Source organism: Exophiala aquamarina (genome assembly GCF_000709125.1).
Source record: "Exophiala aquamarina CBS 119918 chromosome Unknown aczIA-supercont1.9, whole genome shotgun sequence".
Classification (NCBI taxonomy): domain Eukaryota; kingdom Fungi; phylum Ascomycota; class Eurotiomycetes; order Chaetothyriales; family Herpotrichiellaceae; genus Exophiala; species Exophiala aquamarina.
Genome location: NW_013550579.1, coordinates 476353 through 502099, shown reverse-complemented (window position 1 = coordinate 502099; position 25747 = coordinate 476353). Strand labels below are relative to the sequence as shown.

General features: G+C 52.8%; 8 protein-coding genes across 8 annotated transcripts; 2 read left to right on the top strand and 6 right to left on the bottom strand.

Moving 5' to 3' along the window:
• Positions 1-389: 389 nt before the first annotated feature.
• A1O9_09150 (uncharacterized protein) lies at positions 390-914 on the bottom strand (the record flags this gene model as incomplete). The annotated part of the gene is made up of 1 exon (XM_013401844.1): positions 390-914. The coding sequence occupies exon 1, from the start codon at positions 678-680 to the stop codon at positions 390-392; it is 291 nt and encodes a 96-aa protein (XP_013257298.1). The 5' UTR covers positions 681-914.
• Positions 915-1641: 727 nt separating this feature from the next.
• A1O9_09149 (uncharacterized protein) lies at positions 1642-6159 on the top strand (the record flags this gene model as incomplete). The annotated part of the gene is made up of 2 exons (XM_013401843.1): positions 1642-5883; positions 5941-6159. The coding sequence occupies 2 exons, from the start codon at positions 1642-1644 to the stop codon at positions 6157-6159; spliced, it is 4461 nt and encodes a 1486-aa protein (XP_013257297.1).
• A 4768-nt stretch (positions 6160-10927) lies between these two features.
• Positions 10928-12076, bottom strand: A1O9_09148 (uncharacterized protein; the record flags this gene model as incomplete). Its single annotated transcript, XM_013401842.1, has 3 exons — positions 10928-11077; positions 11198-11273; positions 11400-12076. The coding sequence occupies 3 exons, from the start codon at positions 12074-12076 to the stop codon at positions 10928-10930; spliced, it is 903 nt and encodes a 300-aa protein (XP_013257296.1).
• A 1384-nt stretch (positions 12077-13460) lies between these two features.
• On the top strand, positions 13461-15088 carry A1O9_09147 (alpha-amylase; the record flags this gene model as incomplete). The annotated part of the gene is made up of 2 exons (XM_013401841.1): positions 13461-13845; positions 13941-15088. The coding sequence occupies 2 exons, from the start codon at positions 13461-13463 to the stop codon at positions 15086-15088; spliced, it is 1533 nt and encodes a 510-aa protein (XP_013257295.1).
• Positions 15089-15620: 532 nt separating this feature from the next.
• Positions 15621-17300, bottom strand: A1O9_09146 (uncharacterized protein; the record flags this gene model as incomplete). Its single annotated transcript, XM_013401840.1, has 1 exon — positions 15621-17300. The coding sequence occupies one exon, from the start codon at positions 17298-17300 to the stop codon at positions 15621-15623; it is 1680 nt and encodes a 559-aa protein (XP_013257294.1).
• Positions 17301-18281: 981 nt separating this feature from the next.
• On the bottom strand, positions 18282-19778 carry A1O9_09145 (uncharacterized protein; the record flags this gene model as incomplete). The annotated part of the gene is made up of 1 exon (XM_013401839.1): positions 18282-19778. The coding sequence occupies one exon, from the start codon at positions 19776-19778 to the stop codon at positions 18282-18284; it is 1497 nt and encodes a 498-aa protein (XP_013257293.1).
• Positions 19779-22167: 2389 nt separating this feature from the next.
• A1O9_09144 (uncharacterized protein) lies at positions 22168-23856 on the bottom strand (the record flags this gene model as incomplete). The annotated part of the gene is made up of 2 exons (XM_013401838.1): positions 22168-23749; positions 23801-23856. The coding sequence occupies 2 exons, from the start codon at positions 23854-23856 to the stop codon at positions 22168-22170; spliced, it is 1638 nt and encodes a 545-aa protein (XP_013257292.1).
• Positions 23857-24476: 620 nt separating this feature from the next.
• A1O9_09143 (uncharacterized protein) lies at positions 24477-25658 on the bottom strand (the record flags this gene model as incomplete). The annotated part of the gene is made up of 6 exons (XM_013401837.1): positions 24477-24542; positions 24599-24735; positions 24787-24819; positions 24900-25345; positions 25399-25514; positions 25563-25658. The coding sequence occupies 6 exons, from the start codon at positions 25656-25658 to the stop codon at positions 24477-24479; spliced, it is 894 nt and encodes a 297-aa protein (XP_013257291.1).
• Positions 25659-25747: the final 89 nt, after the last annotated feature.

Below are 25747 nucleotides of genomic sequence, written 5' to 3'. Positions count from 1 at the left end.
TGCACTGGGCGCACACTTGACGACTTGACGCAGCGTTTGGCGTTTTGAGATATGTATTCCATGTCCAAATTATCGACGAGGTTTGCCACTGTATGAGCCCACTTCATCCATGATAAGGCGATACGGACGATGCCGGCCGGCTTCATTTGGGTCTGCCGTTGATGTAATCTGGCATCACATAACACGGCAGTCCCAACCTAGTAGATTACAAGATATTAAATAGTACAAATTTGACCGCCTTTTGTGAAATAAAATCCCAAGTATTGTTCTCCACGATGACCATGTTGATATGGCATGTTTATGTGGCATGGGATGCCCCCTGCAATATCACGGAAAGGCAAACAAGTCTGAAAAGTAGAATCATAAATATTGACATTCTAGTCTATCGTTCAAATGACTACCTTGACCCCAACGCAAGGTAGAGTCCACTCAGACCGACCAAACAACTGCCGTAGCCATTGTGCCCCGATTCCGGGGTCGACTGGAGACGAAATATCTGAGGTCGCAGTGATAGTCAGCCTTCTTCGGGCCTCGTCAATCACCTCAGATGCAGAATCCTTCATTGCGCCAACCAGTCCCGAGACCGTGGTGGAAGTGAGGTTGAGTAAAAAGTCCCCCATATCAGACGAGCTTCCGTTCAGCGGCTGTGACCCGGTATCATTTGCCAATCCAGAGTTCATTGTATACAGCCGTGGGACGAACCACGACGCTTTCGAACCCGTTTCATTCCCATATGAATTCAGGTCAATGAAGCATCGATCTGACCAGCGGCAGGAACTGGCGAAGAGGATGACCAGGAGGAAGGAGCAGTAGGGGCAAGGTCGGTTGACGACGGTAGTGAGCGCGAGCAGGATGATCAAATGGACCGGAGAGAGCGAGAGCGGGAGTGGGAGGAGAAGTAGCGGTAGATAACTATCGTGAAGGGTCTTATTAGTGAATTGAACAGTACGACCTAGGTATGGAAATGAGCCAGGATGGGACCTACTGCCGCAAGCAATACATCATTGCTTGAGAGAAAAGTCCGCGAGATTGATGTGAAGGGCAAGAGGGAGGAGCATTCAAGGGCGCCTATACAGGTGCAGGCGGCACAAGGTGGGAGGCTATTTCTAGAGTCGCGATGATTCAATAGACAAGAAAGCCGATATGTGGTGGAGGGTGAGACGAGGCTTTGGAACGACAATGACATTATGCGCCGATTCGGGAGACCTTCTATCATCGATGCAGGCAGCCTAGCTTGACACCAGAACCCTTTTAGAGTGCCTACTACTCACGCTCACTAGCTCTAAGAGGTTAATGCCGCTGCTAGTGCGTGCTACGGATAAATGATAGTGGCAGGCGCAAGTTGGAGAGAAAGTGCAGCCATCATAAATTCATCATCCTCTCTACTTTCTGCCTTGCGAGACACACATCATCAACCCCGTCTGACTTCAATACTCCTCAACCACCTTTGACTCTTGACGGGGCAGATCACCTGCGCAGTTAACTGTGCTGCCATTCATTCATCACCATTCACTCAGACCTTTTCTTTCCAGGTGTAACATCCTGGAGTGACTAGGCTTGCGCCTTTTACCTTGGACTTAGGCTCTGCACTTTTGCCGTCAGCAAGCTCCTTCAACTTGTCTTCCACGGTCCTGGCTGAAAATGTCGACCAACGATCTACAAGCTCTTTTTGCAAACCTGAAGCCAAAACCTAGGGACCCTCCTTCAACCATTCAGCGCTCCATCTCCGGGAATCAAGCTCAGCATCCGGGTGCTGCTGCTCAATCTTCAACTTCACCTCCTCCTTTCTCATCACTTGCCAACGATCCCATGTTCAATTCCTTGCCACCAGGGCCTGCTGCAAGCTCGGGCTCGGGCTCGGCCTCTGGCGCCACCGCCCAATCACTCCTCAGTCTTCTCAATTTTGGCCCTTCCACATCCTCCGCAGTTCACTCGGTGCCACCATCCGCACCCAACAATTCTCTACGCAACGGTGAAGAGATGAGAGCAGATTCAGGAAGACCCGCAACCGCTAGCAATACCCCTCAGGTTTCCGCTTCTGATCTTCTCGCAAAATTCATCAGCCCTGTATCTCCTGCCGCTCGTCCAGCTAGCCACTCTCCTGCAAATCTTGAGGATCAAGGTGGAGGTGGCGCACAGCCGACTTTCGAGCCTGGAAGGGATGCTTCCCAAGATGCCCTCTTGAAGCTTCTCAACCGCGCCCAATCGACCTCGGCGACACTGCCGGGCCAGGGGTCGGGCGAGCGCCCACGTCCAACCGCCACTGAGGTCAAAAATGAGGAGAAACTTGGAGGCGCTGTGGCAGGCAACTCAGACCTTCCATTTAGGGTGTCCTCCCAGCATAGTGGTATTTCCACGCCCTCGGAGGACCCAAGAAATGACCCAAAAACTTCAAGTCAGCCTCGGCCGATCTTTACATACACGAATCCATTTCAAGCATTGCAGGCTTCTCGTTCTCAGACCCCCCAAAAAAATTCTCGGGCTTCCCATTCCTCCCAACCCGATGTTCCTCATCCCAGCGTTGAGGCTGCCACTGAAGATACTGTGGATGAAGAACCTGCACGCATGGCAAACCTCGAACAATTCGCAAAGAGAAAGATCTTGACCCCTCGACTTGCTTCTACAGCTCGAGCTGGAGCTGTTTCACCAGGAGCTTCGAATTCATCCTCTGCACAAGCACAAGATTTGAGCCACCCCACTACTGACGAATCTGCTGCAAATCCTGCCATACCACTTCCAGAGATTCTGTCTGGGCAAAACACTCAGGGCGAACAATCGGAGGCCAATGCTTCGTCCCAAAGTGCAGTGGGAATTTCCAAAATCCCCATCGAACCTCAAGTCGAAGGTGGAGATGAATGGGAAGATGCCGAGGAAACAGAAGAAACTCCTGGACAAGAGCCTGCCCCACGAACCGTCCCTGTCTATAATTTCCCGATCAAGCCCTTTGTCTCAATCACACTACAGCTTGATAACAAGTCAGATGTTAATATCCGGGACGACGGGGTGATGGAGATCTCGCGTCTAAAAAAGGACTTCGACCAGTTAGACCGTTCACTTGCCTCCGCCACATCCAAGTATATCACCTACGCGCTGCTCAAGAGCGGTATGCGTATAATCAGACAGGATGATGGCAGTGATCGACAAGTTTTCAAGCACTCTCATGATCGCATTTTTAATGTGACGTTCTGCTCTGCTCTTGACTCAGATGACCAAGCTGTCCTAGGCACCGGTGTCAGTGGCTCTGTGTATTATGCTACCCTTGCAAAAGATAGCAACGACTTGTTTGAGAAGAACGAACTTGAGTCGGAGAGCCTGATCTTTCCCCCTTATCCACCCGCAGACGAGAACACTGCGGGGGGGGTCCTAAAGACTCGCGCAAAGCGCAGCTCTCGACACCCTGAGTTCTTCGCGATTGGAAGAGGCAAGGCTATTCACCTCATCTGGCCAGCTGCCGCACTCTCCTCACGTTTTGGTATCTCACAGGACAACCGACGCGTCGACATCGCAGCCTTTTTCCAGGAGCGATCATTGCAGATATCAACCGGAAAGGCTGGAAAGGACTTCACTTTCAGTGAGGATGATAGTTTGATCGTCTCTCTTGACAAAACTGGAAGGCTCCGGTTCTGGGACATACGGAAGTTGATTGACGAGTCCAATGCCACGGGTATTCGCGCCAATATGACGGTGGACATGCCACTGTTGTCGCTGTCAACTGCATCGCCTGCTGAGAAATCATGGCCTACTTCGGTGCTATTCGTTGACAAGGCTCGACCGTATGTTCGGGGTGGCCCACTGCGATATGTTCTAGTTGGCTTGAGACAAAACCATACTCTACAACTATGGGATATTGCTCTCGGCAAAGCAGTTCAAGAGCTCAATTTTCCTCATGAGAATGAAACAGACGGCATTTGCAGTGTCAGCTACCATCCCAACAGTAGTATCATTGTCATTGGCCATCCCACGAGAAATTCGATCTTCTTTGTGCATCTCTCAGCTCCCCGATACTCTCTTAGCGCATCATTGTCGCAAGCAGCATTCATCAACCGCATTGCCATGAAAGATCCAGAACTCCCAAAGCCAGAATCAACTGCGTGCATGAGTGGAATCCGGGAGATTTCCTTCGCTTCAAAGGGACAACTACGCAGTGTTGAGCTTCTGCCCATCAACCGTCCTCTAGATGTGCAGAAGAACCTCGATGAGAAGACACCACTCTTTGAGCTTTATGCTGTCCATTCTAAGGGTGTCACATGTCTGAGCATCACCAAAGAAGATTTGGGCTGGGACTCGGACAGTAAGGTTGTCCATAGTATCGATGCAAGCAAGAATGGTTATGTCAATCTGAAGGAATTGAGATTGGGTAGCGTGATCGAGGAAGCACCACGCAGCAAGAGTCCTACTGAAGAGGTCCAGCCAACTGCCAAAGCGCCTTCGAAGAAGAAATCAGCTAAAAAGGGAGTCAATAGTACCGACCGAGACGTCACAATGAATGAGCCTTCTGAGTCTAGCAAAATTACCCCAGCTCAACCACTAACCAATGGCACTGCGGCTGTGGAGGGGCCGAACGGCGACACCTCGTCCGCACCCAAGGAGAGCAAGAAGAGTAAGAAGAAGACTTCTACTGCTGTTGATCAAAACGTACCTGGCAAGAGTACACCTCGCACGGCATCCCCAACGAAGAATACCCAGGTTCCTGCGGATGCTCCTGCAAGCAAGGATCTAAGCTTGGACGAAAAGCCAAGTCTCAATCCGCAAAGTGCAGCGACCACATCAGCTGATCTAGGCTCTTCTAGCAAAGCCGAGCCTGTTACCGTCGGCATTTCCGGTGACTGGTTGGACAAGGAATTGAAGAAAGTCGAGCGCGGAGTTTCGAATGAATTCCGCAAGGAGCTGAACACACTTTATCAAGGCATCCAGAACGACCGACTTGTGCAAGATGCTGCGGCCTCGACTCGTCAAGAAGCCCTTCTCCGACTAGTCTCAACGACCTTGACAACCAATGTCGAAAAGAGTCTCTCTCGTATCTTGGCCACTCAAATGCAGCAAGTTGTGGTTCCTTCGATTACCGGTATCACGGTTCAAGCCGTGAGCAATCAAGTGGGAGATGCACTAGCGAAAGCATTGCACTCTCTTATTCCACATGAGCTCAATGTTCAATTGCCTGTGGCAATCAATAACGCAGTGCAAAGCCCTCAGGTCACTCGCTTGATCGCTGACACAATCTCTCAAAAGATCGTGAAGCACACGGAGACTCAGCTCTCGGACATATTACAAAAAGAAATTGTGCCTACCTTCACAAGCCTTGCACTTTCAGCAGCAGAAAAAGCAGCAGCCGAAGTGGAAGTTAGGATGCAAGGTGAAATTCGCCAATATGAGGCACAGCGTCGACATGATACCGCACGTTTGGAAAAGTTGAGCCAAGCATTGCAAAGCATGGCACAGACCCTGCAGCAAATGTCTGATACTCAGGTTGCTTTTCAAAGTCAAATTCTCAAAGACCGCCGTCAGCTTGCGGTGCTCGGAGAAGGCAGTGCAACTCCAGGATCGAGGCAAGTATCAACAGCCAAGTTGACGCCAACGCAATCGCATGCTACGGTTCCAACCCCACAAACACCCAAGTCACGGGAGGAATTGGAGCTGGAAGACATCGCACGACTGATGGATGGAGGCCGCTATGAGGAAGGCTCAATCAAGTGGCTGCAATCCACTCAGCAAATCGAATTGTTCGACAACCTTTTCATTCATTATACTCCAGAGTACCTTGCGACCGATGTTTCGCCACTCATTGCCTTCTCCATTGCTGTGACCATTGGAAGCTCACTCAACACCAACACTGCGCGACGTCTTGAATGGATTGCTGCGGCCTTTGATGCCGTTGATCTTCAGGTAAGTTTGTCCTTGCAAATTATGTGAGCATTGTTTCTAACTAACCTTCCTCTTCAGGATCCCGAGATAACGGACCTCGCCGAGCATGCTCCCGCACTCCTCAGCTCTCTCATTCAAAAAATAGAAGGGTTGTACATGACCATTGCCGAACGTGATCCCAGAGACCCAGCACTGCAAATAATGCCCGTTGTCTCAAGAAGAGCGAAAGAGATGAGAGTGTCGATGATAGGCCCTCCTTCATCTTATGGGCGACCAATCATGCCTCAGGTGTATTAAAAACAGGGTTGAGCTGGAGGACGAGGAACACTGTTGAAACAGGTCAAGAGTTCCACGCATCAGATCTTGGCTATGCTGGTTGAAGGATTCTCTCTTTGTTAAGGTTATTGCAGAGCTGGAAGGGACACATGACTGATCCCGTCGTGGACATTTGAGTGTTGATGCGCTTTGCTTGATGCCTCTTCAGGCTGGCTCACTATCGTTGTACAAAACCGGATGCTTAAGGCGGTCAAGGGATGCCGTGGAGATAGGTTTGGGAAAAGGCGCTTGATGGAGTACTTACTGGAACCAGATGCCCAAAAAAAAGCTTGTTCTTCTAATCTTTCGTTATCGGTGTCATCCATGGATCATTTGTACACGCCGACATCCTCCTAGCTCGATCAGGCGGTCTGATGCTAACAGCGGATGCATCCCATATCAGGCAACGCAGGTACATGGCTGGCATGATTTCTGTGGCAAGATATCACTCACATGATTCACTCCTAGCTCGAAAGCTGAGACTTCACGAATATGGGAGTTAAGAAAAGCACCGTGACATCCATCAACAACTCTGCTGAACCCTGTCCTTAACCACGCTTTTATCAGAGCTCAGTCAGTTGCCTGTCTATCCTCATTTCGATATCGTTTCTGTTTTTCTGTATGTAAACTACCTTGTCACTCGTTTCCAATTCGACCTTTGACAACGTTCATGAGCTCTCACTCACTGCGGTTCTTCACGAATCGTCCATCCACGTCCCACCGCGAACACATGCCTCCGGTGTCAATGAACGAGGCGTCCACCGCGAACGAAACGCAGTCTTCATTTCTACAAGTACTCAGTGCCACCCCCGAAAACGAACCTCAAGACAAGGGCTTCAAAATCATGAAGAAGCTCTCGACACCTGAGAATTTTCGGTACGCTAGCGGGACCCGGCGCGGCGAAGTGGTCATCCCTCAGTCCGGTAGATGTGTTTATGTTCGCCGTCGGTCAGCCAAGACGCTGAAAACCTATTTGACAAAACAAGATCCAGAACCCGACGATGAAGTAGAATACGACTACACATTCTAGCTAGCTCAGTACGTTCATTACGGCCTGACGTTCCCTACCATCGTTTGAAGAAGGAGCCTTATCACCTCCGGAAGCTAGCCGAAGAGTTAATAAGGCAGCATGTCGAGGTGTCTGAGGGACAGGTTGAGCACGATGAAGGGAGTTCAATGCTGGCCCTTGTGCCTAGAGAGGAAGAAATGCTCCAGATGGTCGATCATGGTGAAGGGGTTTCCGTTCTGCGCGTGGGTACTGAGACGCCAGATCGTCACCAGGAGTGTTCTCAACCTCAGCAATCCGGCAACGTGGGTGTTGTGACTCCTCGGAGCTCATCCTATGGCATACCTTAGACCTGGAGATTGTGCAAGAGCCAGCAAAATCCATCTGGGTCGCGCCGTCTGACGACGAGAATGGCTACAGCTCGTAGCATTTACGACCGAGAGGCGAGAGGTGAAACAAATTTCGATGCAGCCCTGGCCAAACATGTCAACTATTTGTACAACGAGGCAGATTTTGATAGGTTCAGTGGGTTTGAAAACGGATCCACAACATCTGAGACCGGTCACATTGAGCGATCATCCAGCCGAGTCACCAGGTGATCCACTCCGAGGGGCAATAGCGATGGTACGACCAGGAAAGCTCAGCTCACCTCCACACCGAGCCCAAGAACCCTAAGTGATGTGGGCAGAGTACCGGGAGCTAGTGCAGTTCGGAAGAAGAGGAAGGTTAAAAGAAAGAAGCACAAAAAGAAAAAAGCAGCCCGGGGTAGCTCTTTCAGACGTTTCCATAATGAGCAAGACGTCCTCTCTCCTACAATTCCAGCAGCGAAAACGACGAGGCTAAAAGGAAAAGCAAAATCAACACGCGCAAAGACGCACATACGCCTGAATCAGTCCAACTCGGGGTTAACCATCACTGGACCGCAGAGAGCCATGGCCCAACCCCAGGACAATCAGAGTCGCTCAAAGTCTCCGACTCCGGCTCCATCGGAGCTCCATGTTATCTCTTCAGATCCTGAGTCTGAATCTGGTCATGCGTCAAATCATACTTTTGCTTTAACCCTGAGGAAGGGAAGTGCTTCCAGTATCTGTACGCCAAATGCAACGGCAACTCCAAAGCAACGAGCAGGATTTGAAGTCTCGAGCTCATCGAACGCTCCGACCACTGAATATCATTCTAGCGCGGCAGCCCAGAGCCCCAGTGTATCTGCAGATCAACAAGAAACTCACTCTGTCTCTCAAGCATTCGTAGCAGAATCGAGATCTATTACGGAACAACCCAGAGATGATGAGAATGCTGCATATAATCAAGATAGTGGTAGCCGAGTGCGAGACCTTCAGAGGAGGCAGAACCTTTGGAAACTAGAAGAGGAAATAGAGGCTCGGAGGATAGATCTAGAGGAGAAGGAAAGGTGGGGAGCAAAAACAAGAGCCTGGCCAAAAGCTGCCGAAGAGAGAATCCTAGTGGAAAAGGGCAGCGATGCAGGAACATTCTGCAATGACACATACTTCACCGGACCAGAGACAAGGTGTATCTCACAAGCAGAAGACGCCGAGAAAACGAACTTGTGCAGAAAACCGGAAGCGGGCGAGAAGCGATAGCCTACCACAGGAAAATGACCACCCTGACAAGGTCGCCATGTCTACTATCAACCATCCTCCACGCAATAGAAGCGGTAGCTCCCGCGCTCGAAAGAAGGCTCGATCGGTCCATCCTGTCGAAAGGGAGAAAACAAGAACAAGGCACTAGCCAATCTCACATCGAGACAGCGAAACCCTCAAAAGACAGGAAGGAGAATGCTAGGAAGGCAGAGCGATCAAGCAATGAATTGAGCCAAAAGCTTACCCCAGCTGTATGCCTGGCTGTATGCCTGGCTGATGATGACAAGACAAGGGTCCAGGCGCCGATAATCTCTTCTCTCCCCAGAGCAAACCATCAGAGAAGTCATCTCAATCTACCTCGCAAGACAAGTCAGCCATCGTGAAGCGTGCTTCAAACCAGACCGGCTCCCAGCGCCCCAGCTTACGTGATATTGTTCTCAAAGGCAGACCAGCATCCCCAGGCCAGCTAGGGGCACTCCGACCCAACAAAGTAGCCTCCGCAAAGCAGGAATGGCGCCGAATAACATACACCATGAACCCGACGGCCGGGCGCCGGCCCGGAAGCTACCGGCTCGACAGCGTCGCACCGCAACACTTCCGCGACCTGATGACAATGGAGGTCCCGATCCTGGGTCCCGGGCAGAAGACCTGAGGATCTGCCCGCTCCGCGCATGGTGCCGAATCCGGAGTACGGTGATGATCTGCCGCTGGAGCTGCAATGGTTGGAATGGCACTAGGCGTTCAAGAAGAAGGTCCTCGATGATTTCATGGCGAAGATCCCGGAGGATTCATCCTCTGAGGGCCTGCAGCCCAGGCTTGTTGGTGATGCTAGGGGTGTGAGGGTGGAATGGTAGGTGCGTGCGTGCGTGCGTGCGTGCGTGAAAGGTCTAGGGGCTTGATGGGAGGGTGCTGGAGAGGACCGAGACCATGGATTCCAACTTTTAGTGTTTGAGCATTGCACCTTGATGCAATCACTGGACCGTGCAACTTCTGAGGATCCGCCATGGCTGAGATGGAGATAGGCATTGGCGCCATCCACGAGGAGGCGCATCTATGCACGGTTAAGTTCAAGGAGTCGACGGGCAAAGTTCATTGTTGAAAACCCTAGTACTTGTATTCGCAACAGCACAAACCAGGGTTCAAACACTGTGCAATCAGATAACCGGCTCATACACTTATCACATTTCATCTCCATCTTTGGACCGGGACAGGAACGTGAGTATCGCTCCTTCAACCTGAGTTAGTTCGGCCCCCGACTGATCAATATGTACATAATCATGCTCTCAAGTTGGCCAGAGCCACGACCAAGGAGCGCCCCACCTCTGGGTTGTAGATACCAAGTGTGACGTTTACACGCGGTACGGAGGCCTCGATATTATGGTAGGGAAAGCATCAGAGTCTTTACTCGGTCCTAGAAGGTGCTCCTCTTAATGGCACCTGGCGGAATAGGCCGCGGCTTGCAATCGGCCACTCTGCGGCGACTTCTACTATCTTTACAGCGTACTGATCAGAGACTCTTCTGTATTTTGATATCAAGAGCGAGGTTGAACATTAGGGGGTCGATTCGTCAAGTCTGTCATCACAGATGCTATGTAGCCTAATACTATACATATATATGTAAATATCTTCTGAGCTTATCCTCCCTTACAGTGTACCCTAGTTAGACTGTCGCCTGGTACGATTTTCTAAAGAAAGTATATGACGGACGACACGGCTATCGGCACGGTCAAAGTATCCGACCAGGCCCCAAGACCTCTTTTCCAAAGACGTCAAGGCGCAGGAAGCCTAAGCCAGATGGACACACATGTTCTTTGCTTGTTCTGGATCTTTAAATATGGTCTTCAGCTCATGGTTTGACCAGGATACGCATTTTGCTGACGCGGACTCACTGCATCAATCAAGCAATGCCTTGGCAGGGTGCAGGCAGGGTTCAGTCAGAGTTCGCAGCCCTTCGACTTGAACCTCGGAATGCTGTCCGAGTTCTTGATGTCGATTTTAGCACGATTGTTAGATAGGACACATCTAGCCAGAGGCGGTGGTACCTAAGACTACATCTACGAGCATGGAAGAACACCACAGCCAATCCAACTTCTCCCATTCCCCTCAGCCCCCTCTGGAGTCCCTGGACCATCGTTCCGATCAATCAAAGAACAACGGTCTCAGCGTCGTTAACGCCAAAGAACAAGCTCATCGGATCCTTGTAGTTGACAAAGCCACAGAATGGTGGGCTGATGCCGTAGCCTAGCAGGCGCTGCGCTTGTGGACTCAGTCGCTTGGCTTTCTCCGGTGGGACCTGTGGATTTGATTTTATGGATGTGAGACAGGGCCGAGAACGGAGGAGAGAACAAAGAACAAAGAGTTGAGCTGCGCAGCTACGGAACGGGGAAGATGGACGAGGGAGGAGTGTTCTTACCATGAAATATTGGTTCTCGACTTGTCGGTACATGCCCTTGCAGAGGAAAATGCCGACAGTTTCGCGGGATTGGTCTCTATGTCGGAGGAAGTTGATTCCCCAAGTCAGTGAGCGGGTGGATCAGACAAGGGGCAGGAGGGAAGAGGGAGAGGCGGCATCTGAAAGGTTCCGTAGGTGGCTTGACTGGTTCGATGAAACTTACACGGTGGTATTCCCCCCACCCGCATGGTAAGTGCTCCCGAGGAAGATCGTCGCATCGCCGGGCTCCAGCTCCGCGGGGACAGCCTCATGGTCATACGGACAGCGATCATCCTTCCACTTATGCGAGCCAGGGATCACAATCGTCGCACCGTTCGCCTTGGTCGTCTTGGTCACCGCGGTGACACAGCCTATCAACATGGGCCGGTCCGAGTCTCGCATGTGGTAGTCGATCTCGTCGCGGTGCAGGCCCTGCTGCTTGCCGCCGGGGTTCACCTGGAAGCCGACCGTGCTGGAGATCTGTGGCTTGGAGGTGGAGGTGTGTTTCTCCTGGCCCAGGTAGTACGTGAACTCGTCGGTGAGGAGCTGGTTGGCGACGGCGTTGAACACGGGGTTCAGCGCCAGCTCGACGCAGTGGTCTGAGATCGCGAGGAGGCCTGTCGCGCGTCGGGTTGTGCTTGGGAAGAAGCCGCTCGCGTCGCCTGTGTCGGCTTCGAAGTGTGGTTTCAGGTCTTGCCGGATTGCCTCGGCGAGGTCGCGGGAGATCAGGTTTTGGACGACCACGGCCCCGTCGCGCTCGAGGATCGAAATCAGCCTCTCGGTTGTTGTTTCGGGGTCCAGTGCTGAGATCCGTTCGAGGCCGCGTGGTGGCGAGCCGGGAGTTTCGTTTGTCGTCGACATGATGGTGGTGGTTGTTCAATATTGACGATACAGGGGGGGTGAAGAATAGCAACCGCGGATGAGAAGCAAGCTTGTGAAGAAAGATATACACAAACCTCGAGTGAGTGTGGGGAAGGGTGTTTAAAACCCACATGTATGCCCTTCGCTTAACCTTTTTGTTCCCCAGAGGCCAGAGGGTGTATCAACGCGTTGGATGGTCACGGAGATCGAGCGTTGCGGACTGCTTTACCTAAAACGAGGTCAAACCTTGATGATAATACGAGCCTGCTTACGCTTTCCTTGGAGGGACGGAGAACACCACCAGCGGCTGTTGACATCCCACCAAATCAAACGCTTGACCTGTGCATAGTTGCCGGGTGGCCATCGTTGTTGAATTCTGCGAGTGCTTCATCGTAGACTGGGTATGTAGAAAGGAAACCCTGGGTGAATGGAGACGACTTGTGTGGAAACTCATTCATATCAAGAGGAGAGAGCGCCGACAAGATCAGGCGCACTCATCAGAACTTATCAGGGGAACCTCCCGCTCTAGGCCGCAAGTCATGGCTTCTCCTACCGTGAGGTCGTGCCATGGCTCGGGTCCAGAATGCCATCTGCAGAGCCATCGAATTTCTCGCATGGGATCCAGCGAAGCGAGGCTGAATATTTATATATGTGGAGAAGTGAAGAACACATTCATTTATCGCGCAAGGCCGATGGCGAAAACGGTCAACTAGCAGGAATCATTGCGTAGTCCCAACGGTTCCAACTACTTACCTACTTACCTTGGTGGTGGGGAGGTGTTCGCCGCTCCCGGACCAAACATCCAGTCCAAGGGGCCTTTAGCCACCAGCCACAGCTCGGTTCATCAAAGTCCAAAACCCCCCAGGACTCGTACCAAGCAGCCACAGCGTCATCTCCCAGAGACTCAGACACAAACCTCCATGTGGCCATTGGGATTGGTGGGATAAGCCAGGCGAATTATGCGCCATGGCGGAGCAGCAATGATCTCATCGCAAGTCGGTACATACCCATCTTGGTTTTTCCTCGGTTCTGGACCATAAACTTCAGTCTGCTCAGACAATGTCAGAGAAGAAAGTTGGAATTGTGGACGACGACAACAACCATGACATGTGGGATGATGGGGCGGTGGTAGACGTGGCATGCAGCTCAGTCCTGGATGTCTGACATGTGCATGTGGCATCCTTGGGAGATCTTGGGAGGTGATTCTTGATTTGGTATTAAAGGGGTGTTGGACGTGTCTTCCTGCGCATAGACGTTTTCGGTTCTTGGGGCTACTGTCTTTCTTTCTTCCCGTGCAGTCGGTATCTTACTTGGATCGTTAGATTGCTTCCCACCCCTTGATCTTCACCTCTTGACGTTATTACCTTGAATTCCACCGCAGACCATGGGCGACCCAACACCCGAAAACTACTGCATGCTCCAGGGCTTCGAGTGGAACGTGCCCGCCGACCAAAAGCAATGGGCCCGGCTGCAGAACGCGCTCGAGGGCCTGAAGAAGACCGGCGTCGACAATGTCTGGCTGCCACCCGCGTGCAAGGGCGCAGGCGGCGGCAAGGCCAACGGATACGACGTCTATGACCTCTACGACATCGGGGAGTTCGAGCAGAAGGGCTCCCGGGCCACGAAATGGGGTACCAGGGAAGAGCTGGATCAGCTGGCCCAGAAAGCCGAGGAGCTGGGCGTCGGCCTGTACTTCGACGCCGTGCTGAACCACAAGGCCGGTGCGGACAACAAAGAGAAGTGCAGGGTCATCGAGGTCGATCAGAACAGTAAGTGCCAGCCGGAAAAGAAAGCTCGGTTTCGACGAGACCACGAACCCGCCCTGCATTGAGTGCAGCGAGCTAACCTGGGCCACTCTTCTCAGATCGAACGGAGGAAATCGGCGAACCCAAAGAAATCGAGGCATGGCTGGGCTTCGACTTCCCGGGACGGGGGGACAAATACTCGTCACAGAAATACCACTGGGAGCACTTCTCGGGCACCGACTACGACGCGGGGAACGACAAGACAGGAATCTACCGCATCCTGGGCGACAACAAGCACTGGTCGAACAGCGTGGGCGACGAGAGTGGCAACGCCGACTTCCTGATGTTCGCAGACGTCGACTACAGCCACCCGGAGGTGATCGGCGACGTGATCCACTGGGGCGAGTGGGTGGTGCGCGAGTTCAAGCTGCGCGGATTCCGGTTCGACGCGTGCCAGCACTTCTCGGAGCGCTTCACCAACGAGTTCGTGGCGAACCTCGAGAAGCACTTCGGCGAGGGCAAGCTGTTCCTCGTCGGCGAGTTCTGGGTCGGCGACGTCGACCAGCTGCTCGCGTACCTCGACGAGATGCACCACAAGTTCAGCCTGTACGACACCCCGCTGCTGAACAATTTCAGCCAGATCTCCACAACCGAGAAGGGCGACCTGCGCAAGGTGTTCGACAAGTCGCTCGTCCAGGCCAAGCCGGATTCCGCCGTCACGGTCGTCATGAACCACGACACGCAGCCGGGCCAGACGGTCGCGACGCCGATCGAGGGCTTCTTCAAGCCGCTGGCCTACGCGCTGATCCTGCTGCGCAACCAGGGCTACCCCTGTGTCTTCTACGGCGACCTGTACGGCATCAAGGGCGAGCACGAGGAGCCGCCGAGCTGCGGCGGCAAGCTGCCGCACCTGATCCTGGCGCGCAAGCTGTTCGCGTACGGCGACCAGGACGACTACTTCGACGACGAGCCCACCTGTCTCGGCTTCGTGCGCCGAGGCACCCATGACAGACCCGATGGCCTGGCTGTCGTGCTGAGCAACGCCGGACCCGGCCAGAAGCGGATGTTCGTCGGAGACGCGCACAAGGGCGAGGTCTGGTCGGACATCCTGGGCTGGCAGACCGATGAGGTTACGATCGAGGACGACGGGTTTGGGGACTTCATGTGCTCTGGCACCAGCGTCAGTGTGTGGGTTAAGAAGGACGCGGAGCTGCGGAAGCAGGTCGACGAGTTGGATTTCGACGATGATATTTACAAGAGTTCTTGAGACGGCATCTGAGGTTCACTTTTACTGATTGAATAGGATGGGATAGGACGGGATAGGACGGGACAGGGATTGTAATGCTTGGGAATCCTTCGATGGATGTTAGACAGAGGCAGCGAACTGTTAGACACAGACGGAGTCCCGCCCTAGGCCTGATGAATCTTGACGGCTGTAAAGATGGGTTTGGACAAGACGAAAGAATATAACAGTCTAGATGCCATGGTGTCATCCCGAGGAAGGACAGTCTGGACAGTGAACAAATCTATCATGCCATTGTAGAGCCCGAGCATATCTTGACGCGCTGTATATGTCTCACTCACTGTTTATCGTACGTCTGGCTTCTTTCTTTAAGAGGATGGATGATCCCACGCCTCGCTTTACCTCACCAAATGAGAACGCTCTCCCGTATCTTGAATCAATAAGGCACAGGGCCCAGCCCGCCATAAGTCGTATATCTACCAGGGTGTATCCGCTATAAATGCCTCTATTTTTAATATCCCGCCCCAACAGCCCACTGGCCGCCGGGCGAGAATGATCAAAAAGTTCCGCTATCCGTATCCCCGCCATAGAGGACCTCGCATACACCGCCAATGGGGATGTCCATGACAGCGTCGGTGCCCTCGTTCCACACGAGCCTCCAGTTCGGGTACTCGGCGTCGCTCGGCTGATAGTGGTTTGGTCCGTTGTCGTAGCCTCCCCTTTGGTACGAATAGCCTGAATCGGGCTGGCCGGAGTAGAGGTACTGTGGGACCGCTGGTCTCGGTCCGGCTGAAGCCGAAGCTGGAGACGAGTACCGGGCAGGGATTTCTGGTGGCGCGTCATGCCGCGGGTGACTTTGGGACTGATGCTGGCTAGCGCTGGCAGCCATATTGTTCGAACGGCGACGGTTACGATTCGCCTGTTTGGAATTGGCGTTGGCGTTGGACGATTTCCGTCCCTTGCCCTTGCCTTTCCCCTTGCCTTTGGATTCCATCTCCTTCTGCAACTTTGCGCGTTCTTCGAGTTCCTTGACGAATCGCTTGCTCCCGCCTTTTCTCACCCGGCCGTATTCATCCACAACAGCCACGTTCCCGGCCTCGTCGACCATGCATTCCAAACTCGCGAGTGGGAGGGTTAAATACTCGACGTTGTAGCTCAGTAGGGCGACGTAGATGAAGACCAGGAGCATGACGATCCAGGCGGGGATAGCTAGGCTCCACCATCGGTTGGGGTAGTAGGTGACGCCAAGCGCGTGGAGGAATGGTGACGGTAAGTATGACCAGAGGATGTAGATTAGAAAGGCGAGGGAGGATGCTAGGTACAGCACGAAGCCGTAGTATTCGTAGGTGGGAACTTTCGGGGATGTGGGTGGTAGGGGGTGGGCGCGACGTGCGGAATGTGCAACGGCTGCCTCGGTGTCGTTGGGAGTCTCGACGTCTGAGGAGTCTGGGGTGGTCGGGCGTGTGGAGGTGGTAGAGCGGTTGAGTAGGGATGGTGGGCGGAGCAGAGAGGTCAGGCTGGGCGATGGTGGGAGAGGGGTTGGTGGACGGTTGTAGAAGGGTGGATAGAGAGGCGGTGGGACTGGAGGGAGTGATATCGTTGACTGGGATGTGTGGAGGCCATTGCTCTGCAGGTGAGACGGGGAGTAGCCATGAGACTGGTGTGGTAGTGGGCGAGCCGGTAGAGATCGAACCCTCGAGAGGAAATCAGGGCGATCTGAAGATGATGGAACGACACCACCGGGCCTGGCGGCGCCGTTTTGCGATATGTCATGGCCATCTTGGGGTTGTTTGTCTTGACTGTCTTCGTCCTCGTCCTCCTCAGAGCCATCCTCTGATTCTGACGCCGACGTGTCTTGCCGGGAGTAGTGTGACTCGAAGTCGTCGTCGGTCAGGGTCACTCCTGAGACGTCATCCTCATTCTCTACCAGCTCGCCCTCAGAATGTTGGTCCATCTGGTGCTCATTGTCCTCCCGCTCATCAGAGCCGAGCTGGAAAGCAGTAGTAGAGCGGGGCCTCTTTTGAGGAGTGGGAGTGGGAGTCGGCGTGGGAGTGGCACCATCACGATCAGGAACGTTCATGCGTGGACCGGTAGGCGTCCTTTGGTCTCCTGGAATCAAAGCAGTTGGTGAAGGGAGGTTCTCGAGGTATGGTCTCAACGTCGGGGGAAGGGAGTTTGATTTGGCAAAGGTTCGCTTAGGCGGCTCAGGTGACGGACCTCTACTTTGAGGAGGCATGTTGGAGGCCAGGACCATGACCAGGGAAGGGGGGGGGGGAGGGAGCGGAAGATTAATTTGTGCAGGAATTGGAGAGTGGAAAAGCAATGCGGGGATTGAGTCAAGAGCAGCTTAAATTCTCCGATATATGACTCGTACTTCATCCCACCCCGTATGAGTAACTTCTCACCCACACATCTTCTAATGACATGTTCCTGGCGGGTACGGATGACGGTACTTTCCGCCCGACTATCAAGTACCGAGTATGAAGTACAACGTCTGCAGCTATCGCACATCTACACGGATACACGATGGACCAATGCCTCCGTTGACAGCGCCCAAGCTTCGACAGGGCGGACTTTATATTTAGCGTTTCTGCCCATCGTCCAAAGTAGTAATAGTAATTTCTGGGCCAGCGAACAGACGGAACGCCGACATAACCCCCTGTCAGAAGTTCAGCCTCCGAAAGCTTTGCCTCCTTGCCAACGGCGGCATCGCGGCAGTCAAATCTTATGGGAAAGACAAGCAATAATGGAGCTCCGTCTCCGTGCATACACAGATGGCCATGGCGAACCTCCTGGTGCGTGACGTGCATGACAGCAGTTGTCCGTCAGTTTTCTCATGCTTCACCATCGCGTAACTCACCTCAGCAATTACCGGTAAAGTGGTCACGGTCGGATGAACAAGACAGGAAAGATAAGTGTGTGCCAGACAGCCATAGCACAAAAATATTATCATTTGAGACCTTTCATTAGAAGTTCCTTCGCCAGAAGTTCCTATGCTCTCTTCGGGATATCTGTCAAAACACCATTTACCATGGTTCGCTCGATATAGCTCCAAGCCCACGGTTTGATTTTATACAATAGTTTCGCTAAAGGGTACTCAAAAATTCGTAAAAGTCGTGAACGGGCACACCTCTCGGAGGGCGCTCTCGTAAATCTGGGAATATGTGACAAGTGATTGTGGTCTTCCTCCTCCCGTTCCGCGGTTGGTCTGTCCTCCTTATTTCTGCCAGAAGCCTTCAATGCTTCTCAAACCTAGTCCGATGGGCCCACTGCTATTTCTGTCCATGGGTGAGATATATGAATTTGTATTGCTCTTGCCAGTCCTAGGCGAAGGTAGTGGTGGTGTGGGAAAACTGGATAAATCGATTCGACTTTTGTTGGGCATCTTCGGTGTCATCATTGCTGGAGTGGGCATCGGCACATCGTGTTTTGTCGTGATTTTCCCTAGTCCCTTGATTGCTTGTCCTATGCTCTCGCTCCTTCTGCGGAGGGCGGAGAAGGACTTCTTCCTCGACATGGACTTGGCTACAGGATCACTCACAACATCATCCGCTGGAGGAGTGGGGAGGGAGGGCAAAGCCGTCATAGGGTGGTGGCTAGAATTGGAACCAACGGATCTCATGCTCATCGAGGTAGGAGGTCGTTGCATCTGTGATAAGTTTGTGATACTGCTGCTGGAGGCGGTATTCTTCAAGGCATATCCATCGAATCCGGATATACTGGCTGTGGAAGGTCGGCTTGCATGACCCGAGTTGCGCGAAAAGGATCTGGCATGGGTTGCAGATGTAGGTGTCTTGACCAAGCTTTTGATACTGCTGACCCGCGCGTGACTGATTGCCGTCGAAAGCCGAGGAACACTTGATTTCCGCTCAGCCCGGGTTTTGGGTTGACTCAAGGACAGAGGTAGTGATTCCTGGCTCGCATTGGCAATCAATTGAAAAGCATTTGCAGGTAAGTCGGGAACGTCAAACAATGTCGCTTCGGCTGCAGGGAATCCGCCGTGAGAGCTGGTTGTAGATAGTCGTTTGGAAGGTCGTTCAAGGTTGTGTGACATGGTCTGCGAGAGAGGACTCTGGGTTGATGGCGTTCTCCGCTTACTTCGTGTTGAATCGCTCGTTGAGATAGAGATCAAAGATGGCCGTCCTTTGGGTAATTGGTATGCGATGGGTGTGGCAGTCTCGATGGGTGAAAAGGTTTCGTCAGTGTCAAGATCTGGACTCATGAGATCTGATATAGGAGACTCTAATAAGATGGAAAATCGATCATATCGAAAGTCTGAGAGGGTTGCAAGTGAGGCTTGTAGACGAACAGGGCTTGGTGACGGAGGCACCTTGACGCCGTTGTCGTCCAAGTCCATTTCAAGGCCTTCCACCTCTTCGGGGATGTGGAGTTTGAGAGGTGTGATGGAAGAGGTATCGACCTGATGTTGTTTGCCAAAGATAGCTCTGCTGGAGAGTGACTCGTCGGGAGTTAGAACGCTTCGTTCTGACGGAGTGTCGACAGACGACTCTCGATCGTAATGTTCGTCGTTTTCGTCGTTAGAGCCACTATCCTGCTCGTGGACATGTTCGGCCATATGATCATACATCATGACCCTCCTCTTGTGTTGTTGCCGTCTTTCGACTTCCATGGCTTGCAGTTGTTGGCGTTCTTGAAACTTCCGTCTCCGGGCGGAAGCAGAACTCATCTTGCGGGATTTGAGAACTTCGTCCATGTTGGCTGAAGAATGGAGGTCCAAGCGATGTATTTGGAGGTCTGGGAATGGCACGGAAGAACGATTGCCGGAAGACATTGGAATATGTGCAGAAAGACGTTCCAGAGATCTTTTTTTCCGGGGCGGGAGTCTGAGAATCTAACCGTCACCTGGAACTCTGAAGGTAGCAGAATGCCGTTTCATGGAACAGAGGCTGCAACAGAGTTCAAGAGTGACGGGGCCAACCTGGACAATTACATCGGCCCATCGGCCATGCCTTGACAACAGAATGCTTGTTGGCAATCGGCTAGTAGCTGAGGTGTGGGAGGAGGATGGGCCCGGGCAAGCCACCAAAATGCACCGGTTGGGAACTTGGGATGGTGTTGAGTCTTTGACTGGGGGTTTAACGAGCCAACCACACGCCCAACCCAAAAGCAGAATACGATTCTTGCCGGATTCAGGATAGAGGCAAAGTCAATCTTGCTGATTGACAAAGGCGGAGAAAAGATGGGAGAGGCGAGGGCCAGAACTCCAGGGTCTTGCATAGTAAGCGTGGTTTAGGGTAGCACCTCGGACATAGTTTAATGAGATTGCAGGAAGCCAGTGCCAGACAGGATAAGGGCAAGCGAGCTTCCGAAGAGTGGAAGGCCGTCTGGGTCCTTGACGCGGGGACCTTCTGATGTTCAACTCGTTGCTAGCAGTGTTAGAGAATAGCTGCTGCAGGTTCGAGGAGGTGATGAAGTGGATCACGCGGGAGGGTAGTCCAAACACCACCGTTTCATCTAGGGCCAAACCGAGAAACAGGCGTTGGTACCTGGTCCTGTCCCGGCCTCCAGAAGCAAGAGATGATGAAGATCCGTCTGAGAGTGAACGAGAAGTCTGACTTTGAGATGTTCGGTGATGACGGGGCGTTTGGATAGAGACACCTTGTACGGGTGTTGGAGGGAACATCAACATGAATTGGGGAGATATGGGCTTGACACCAACGCCCATACGGGGCATTCTCAATCACTAGCCGACTTGAGGAGAATTTTTAGCTGAGCATGACCATCCTCGCCTCGGCAGTGCCTGGCAATGCTATGACGCCTTTTCGGCGGAAAGATCCAGGTACCAAGGACATCACAGTTGGCACGTGGGTGGTGGACGGAGAGGCCAGTTCTGATCAGCCAGGCACCAGGTCAATCCCATTGGGGCTTCAGATTTCGGGGCACAAAATAAGTGTGACGGGCGTGGATGGGCATGAGCTGCACCAACCAGATGGCCTCCGAGGGCGGGAGCTACCATCGCCTAAGCGAAGGGCCCATGATCGAGTTCGGGGCATGGAAAAGCGGGTTTCTCGCGGATTTGGGGCAGAGACAGATTCACAAGTCAGGGTCAGGGCACTGAACGTACGAGTACGGAGCGTACGGAGTACTCGTAAAGCCTAAGCCAGAAACGAAGGGCCCGTCGGGCCCTGGAAAGTGGCCGAACTCTGCCAGTTGGGGCCTTGGGGGGGGGGGGAGAAAGAGGGCGCGTTGGAGACACTGTACCCCAGGGCCAGGGCTAAACACGTGTGTTCAAGTGCTTGTGGTTGGGTTTCTTCGGCACCACGTCTACATACAAGTACTGTATGTACTCCATACTCGGTACAGTCAGTACGGATGTCTACTCTGGACTCTGGACTCGCTCACCCATTTATTCTCCGAGCCCCTTTACTCGGCGTCATCATCTCAGTCGGCCCTCCGTTTCGTGGGCGCCACTCCCAACATGGCGAACGCTCTTGAACATCGAATCAAACATTCGGGCGAACCAGAGCAACTCTGCTGATCCGCTCTGACCGCTTCACGTCAATTCACACCCTCTCAAGCCCTCCAAGGCCGTATTTTGTGATTGCACGTGCACATCATTGACCCCATCGCAAATTGTGGTCCGACCCGCCAGTTTGACATTTGGCATGCACGGTACCTAGCTATCCGGAACTCCGTACGAGATACCCATTACGAGGGACAGATACTTGGTACTCTGTGCGTTTCTATCTGTATACGGACCATTGCTGTCTTTACCTGGCAACTCATTCTTGCTGATCGGCTGCTCGCTTGAACAACCCCCCAGGCAGGCTGGTTTGACATGCATTCGGCACATCCTTCGTATCCCAAGTCACCACACCCAGCAAGCGAGCCTTAGGACTCCGTACTATGAGCCGACGACAACAGGTCCATGCTCTGACTGACTCAATGTTACACAAGCCAAGGCCTCCGCAGAAGGGATACAGACGATGTTTGCTCGAAATCCTTTAGGGTCTTGCTAACACATCGGATCTTCTAGGATAGCCCGTGCTGGGTCACCAGGGCAGCCCGCTTTTACGCGATTTTGATCCGTGCTCATCATTGTCTAATTATAGTGTAGTGCTGTAGTTATTTATTAGTCGACATCAAAATCTGCTGGGATCTGTGGACATTGAACCATGCATCTGTTGCCACTCTGCCAACCAAAGCTGCACTACTTGAACGAGTTCTCTCTGTGCGTCGACCACGGCTGGCGGAGGTAGCTCTGCCGTCGTTTCATTGGCGAACAATCCATTCTCTTCCCAGTGGTGCACTGCTCCTGGGATCAGGATGATCGGCTCACTCCCAGTACTCGTATCATTGAGCCGATCAGGGACATCCAGAGTTGCCAGGGGCGTTGCCGGCCGCCATACGTCGGCTTCTCCACCAACGATCGCCATACGCGGGTACGAGATGTTGAACCCTCCGTACTTGTTCACTGCTTCAAGGTTGGGCTTTGATGTAATGTTGAATGCATATCGACAACCAAGCGTGAGATACTCCACGGTCAAGAGTCGAGAGATCAATGGGAGCTGATCCTTTGGCACTCCTGATCCCGTCTGCCAATATGCCCACTCGGTGCAAGTCTGATATGACCAGGAGAGCGCATCGAAATTGGAGACGTCCTTGTCCGTATACATGGCGGCCGAGCTGTTGTGATAACCATAGCACTCATCCAGACTGTCTTCACAGCTAGGAACATAGTCATTGTTTATCCATGCAAACCAGTTCAACGCCCGATTCGTCAAACTGTCGCTCTCGTTCCCCCAGCCACCTGCCTCAATCAAAGCTGCTGCTGCTGATGACCGATTCTCATAGTCGGGCCAAAGAATTTCGTCAGATGTAATGTTGCCACAGTAGTCTCCAAAATTGGGGCTGCCAACAGCCGGATCCCAGTTGTTTGACTGCCAATTGCCAATGCCACCCGAAGCCACCTGCGCGAAATCGTCGCTATACGTCATCTCTTCCATCCCAAAGGCACTCTTGAGCCGTTTCACCTCGTTGCTGTCATTCTTTTGCAGGATATTGTCCATGACATTGATCAGCTTCACCTGGGTGGCAACACATTCGGCGGGAGCGTACTGTCGCACGGGCTCGTAGTATTGCCAAAAATCATAGATGGCCTCGGTCACCCCAGACGAGGAGATTGCTCCCCAAGTCAACTCGGGATAGAGCTTCCGCAGAAATGCAACCATACCGCCAGCATAAGATCCACCATACGCGATATGGGCGGTTCCTGGAGCAGTCAGGTTCAAGTGCTCGAGACCAGGGAAGACAACGTGGGATGAAAAGTATGCCTGATCGGCCACCGCTTGATCAGTGCTCAAGAAGCGCAAGTTTTCCGTCGAGAGGTTTGCCGTTGGGAAACTGGTTCCATAGTATCTGTGTTCCAGCACAACTCCGATGCCGTTGGTTGCTTGAGCCAGTATGGCAACAATCCCCTTTTGTAGGAAGGGGAGACGCCCAGCGGCATCGGTTTCGCCACTTTGCAGCACAATCACAGGCCCGCCAGGTTGGTAGTACCGTGCATCAAAAAAGTAGCGCAAGTTGAACGACTCATTCGAGTGCGGCTCATATCTCGAATCGTTGTGAAAATGATCAACTGGTACGGAGATGTTGTATCCAGGATAGAGATCTTCCGGGTCAATATCGCGCACATGGAGTCCGTGAGGAGCTGGTCGTAGGTTTCTAAGCAATCAGCACTCGAAAGGGAATGAAGGCACTGGAGAGTGAGCATACTTTGAAACTACGAGGCCGCACAATGCACTGGCCAACAGTAACACCACGGCCCTCATGTTGAACCACTTGCGCAGATGTAGCAGAAGGATCGAGAAACAAACCAGGGAGATACAGAGTGCATAGAGTGCGAGGACCATCGCCTCTATTCCATGATCTGTATCACCATCTTGCGTCAGCAAACCCATCCCTCCGTCCAGGCCCTCTCACAACCCCGCATGAGCGATGGAACGCTGTTGCTGGATGTCGCTGCACAGAGCTCTCCGGCTATCCGTGGCCCTTACAGCGATAATGACGCAGAACCGTCAAAAATGCAACGTTGAGGGTGCAGGTGTTGAAAGCTTTTGCCTGCAACGGGAAGGTGAAGGAAGATCGACAGAAGGCTGCAAAGAACCAGCAGAAGTTTCGGCTCTGCCCGATTCGATGAAGAAACTGGTAGATTAAGCACGATCGAGGGTTGTGTAAGCCACCCAAACCGACGCGAGGGCTTATCACTCTTACAGCAGAAACCCGCCTTAGGGCCGCCCGTGAGCCAGTCAACCGCCTGCACCGTTCCAGGAAATAGTGAGTAGCGCCCCTTCAAGCACCGACTACGGGAAGATTCAAAGGATGGGATGATGCTAAGTAAACACAAGCAAAACCAGAGCGGTCGACACTAAGAAGCACTTCTCCGCTGTCCTCATTGTCCATTTGCCACCAAGACGCGTCCACCGTCCACGCACAAACACCTGCCATCGACGTATGCCTGTGTTCCCTACATCAGTTCCGACTTGGTTACCGGGTCGCGATCGTCGAACTTACCCCTGCCTGGCTGCTCAAATAGATCACTGCTCCCACAATATCTTCCGATTGGCCTATTCGTTGGGCTGGCATTGCTTTAAAGAGCTCCGCGAATTGATTGTTGCCCTCCTCGACGGGATTCATTCTGCTCGGCACGACTGTTCCGCTCTCAGCAACTCAAACCAATCTCTTGGGACATCGTGACTTACAGCCAGGGTTAATTGCGTTCACTCTCACATACCCTAGGTTGCGCGTGTTGTTAGTACCCGTTCTACCACACCGGGCTGGAGGATATCAGGGCGAGATCCGGGTCTCCGCTCACACTTTGCAAACTTTGTTGCCAGTAATGGCACCAAGTGATCAATCGCCGCTTTGCTGCTGGCATAGCTGGTCAAATCGACGTTGGTGCAATTGTGCATACTAGCACAGCTGCTGGTGATGATCATGACTCCTCGGCCCACATCCCTGCCCCGGAGTCCACCCTCCAGCTCAAGCTTGCTTGCAGCCACAAGCAGCTTCAGGAGTGCAACGGACAAGAAATAATGCGCTGTAACGTTGGTCTGGAAGGTGTCGTTCCAATCCGAATGACTGGATGACCACAAAGATGCTTGAAGTTCGTCCAGGGATGCTGTTTTGACATTGCACATCTGTGGAGGGTCTCGTCGAATCCCTGCGTTCGAGCAGAGAATATCCAAATGGTTCTCATATTTTTCAATCTCTTGGGCAATCGCCGAGATGCCCTCCTTGGTTGACAAGTCGCTTGGAAATCTGGGAAAGCCGTCTTAGCATACTGCGGGAACAACTGGTAGGTTGGTGATCACCCTCTGGCTTGTCCACCAGCAGCCTTGCCAAGCTCCTGCAGCTCAGCGACAGCGCCATCAATATCATCGGTGGGTAACGCAGTCACATATACTTTGGCACCATTTGCGACCAGCCCCTACACGATTATGAGCAGGCTATGCTTGACAGCCTCTGCTTGACTGACCTTCGCGATCATCAACCCGATTCCACTGCATCCTCCTGTCACCAGCGCGACTCGCCCCCGAACTCCAAACAAATCGGCCACAGATAGTGAAGACATAGTCTATGTCCGATGAAAACCACCATTGAGAGGCTTCTCACCAGTACATGTGCTTTGGATATGCGAAGGGTGGCGCCGCGGTCCACCCA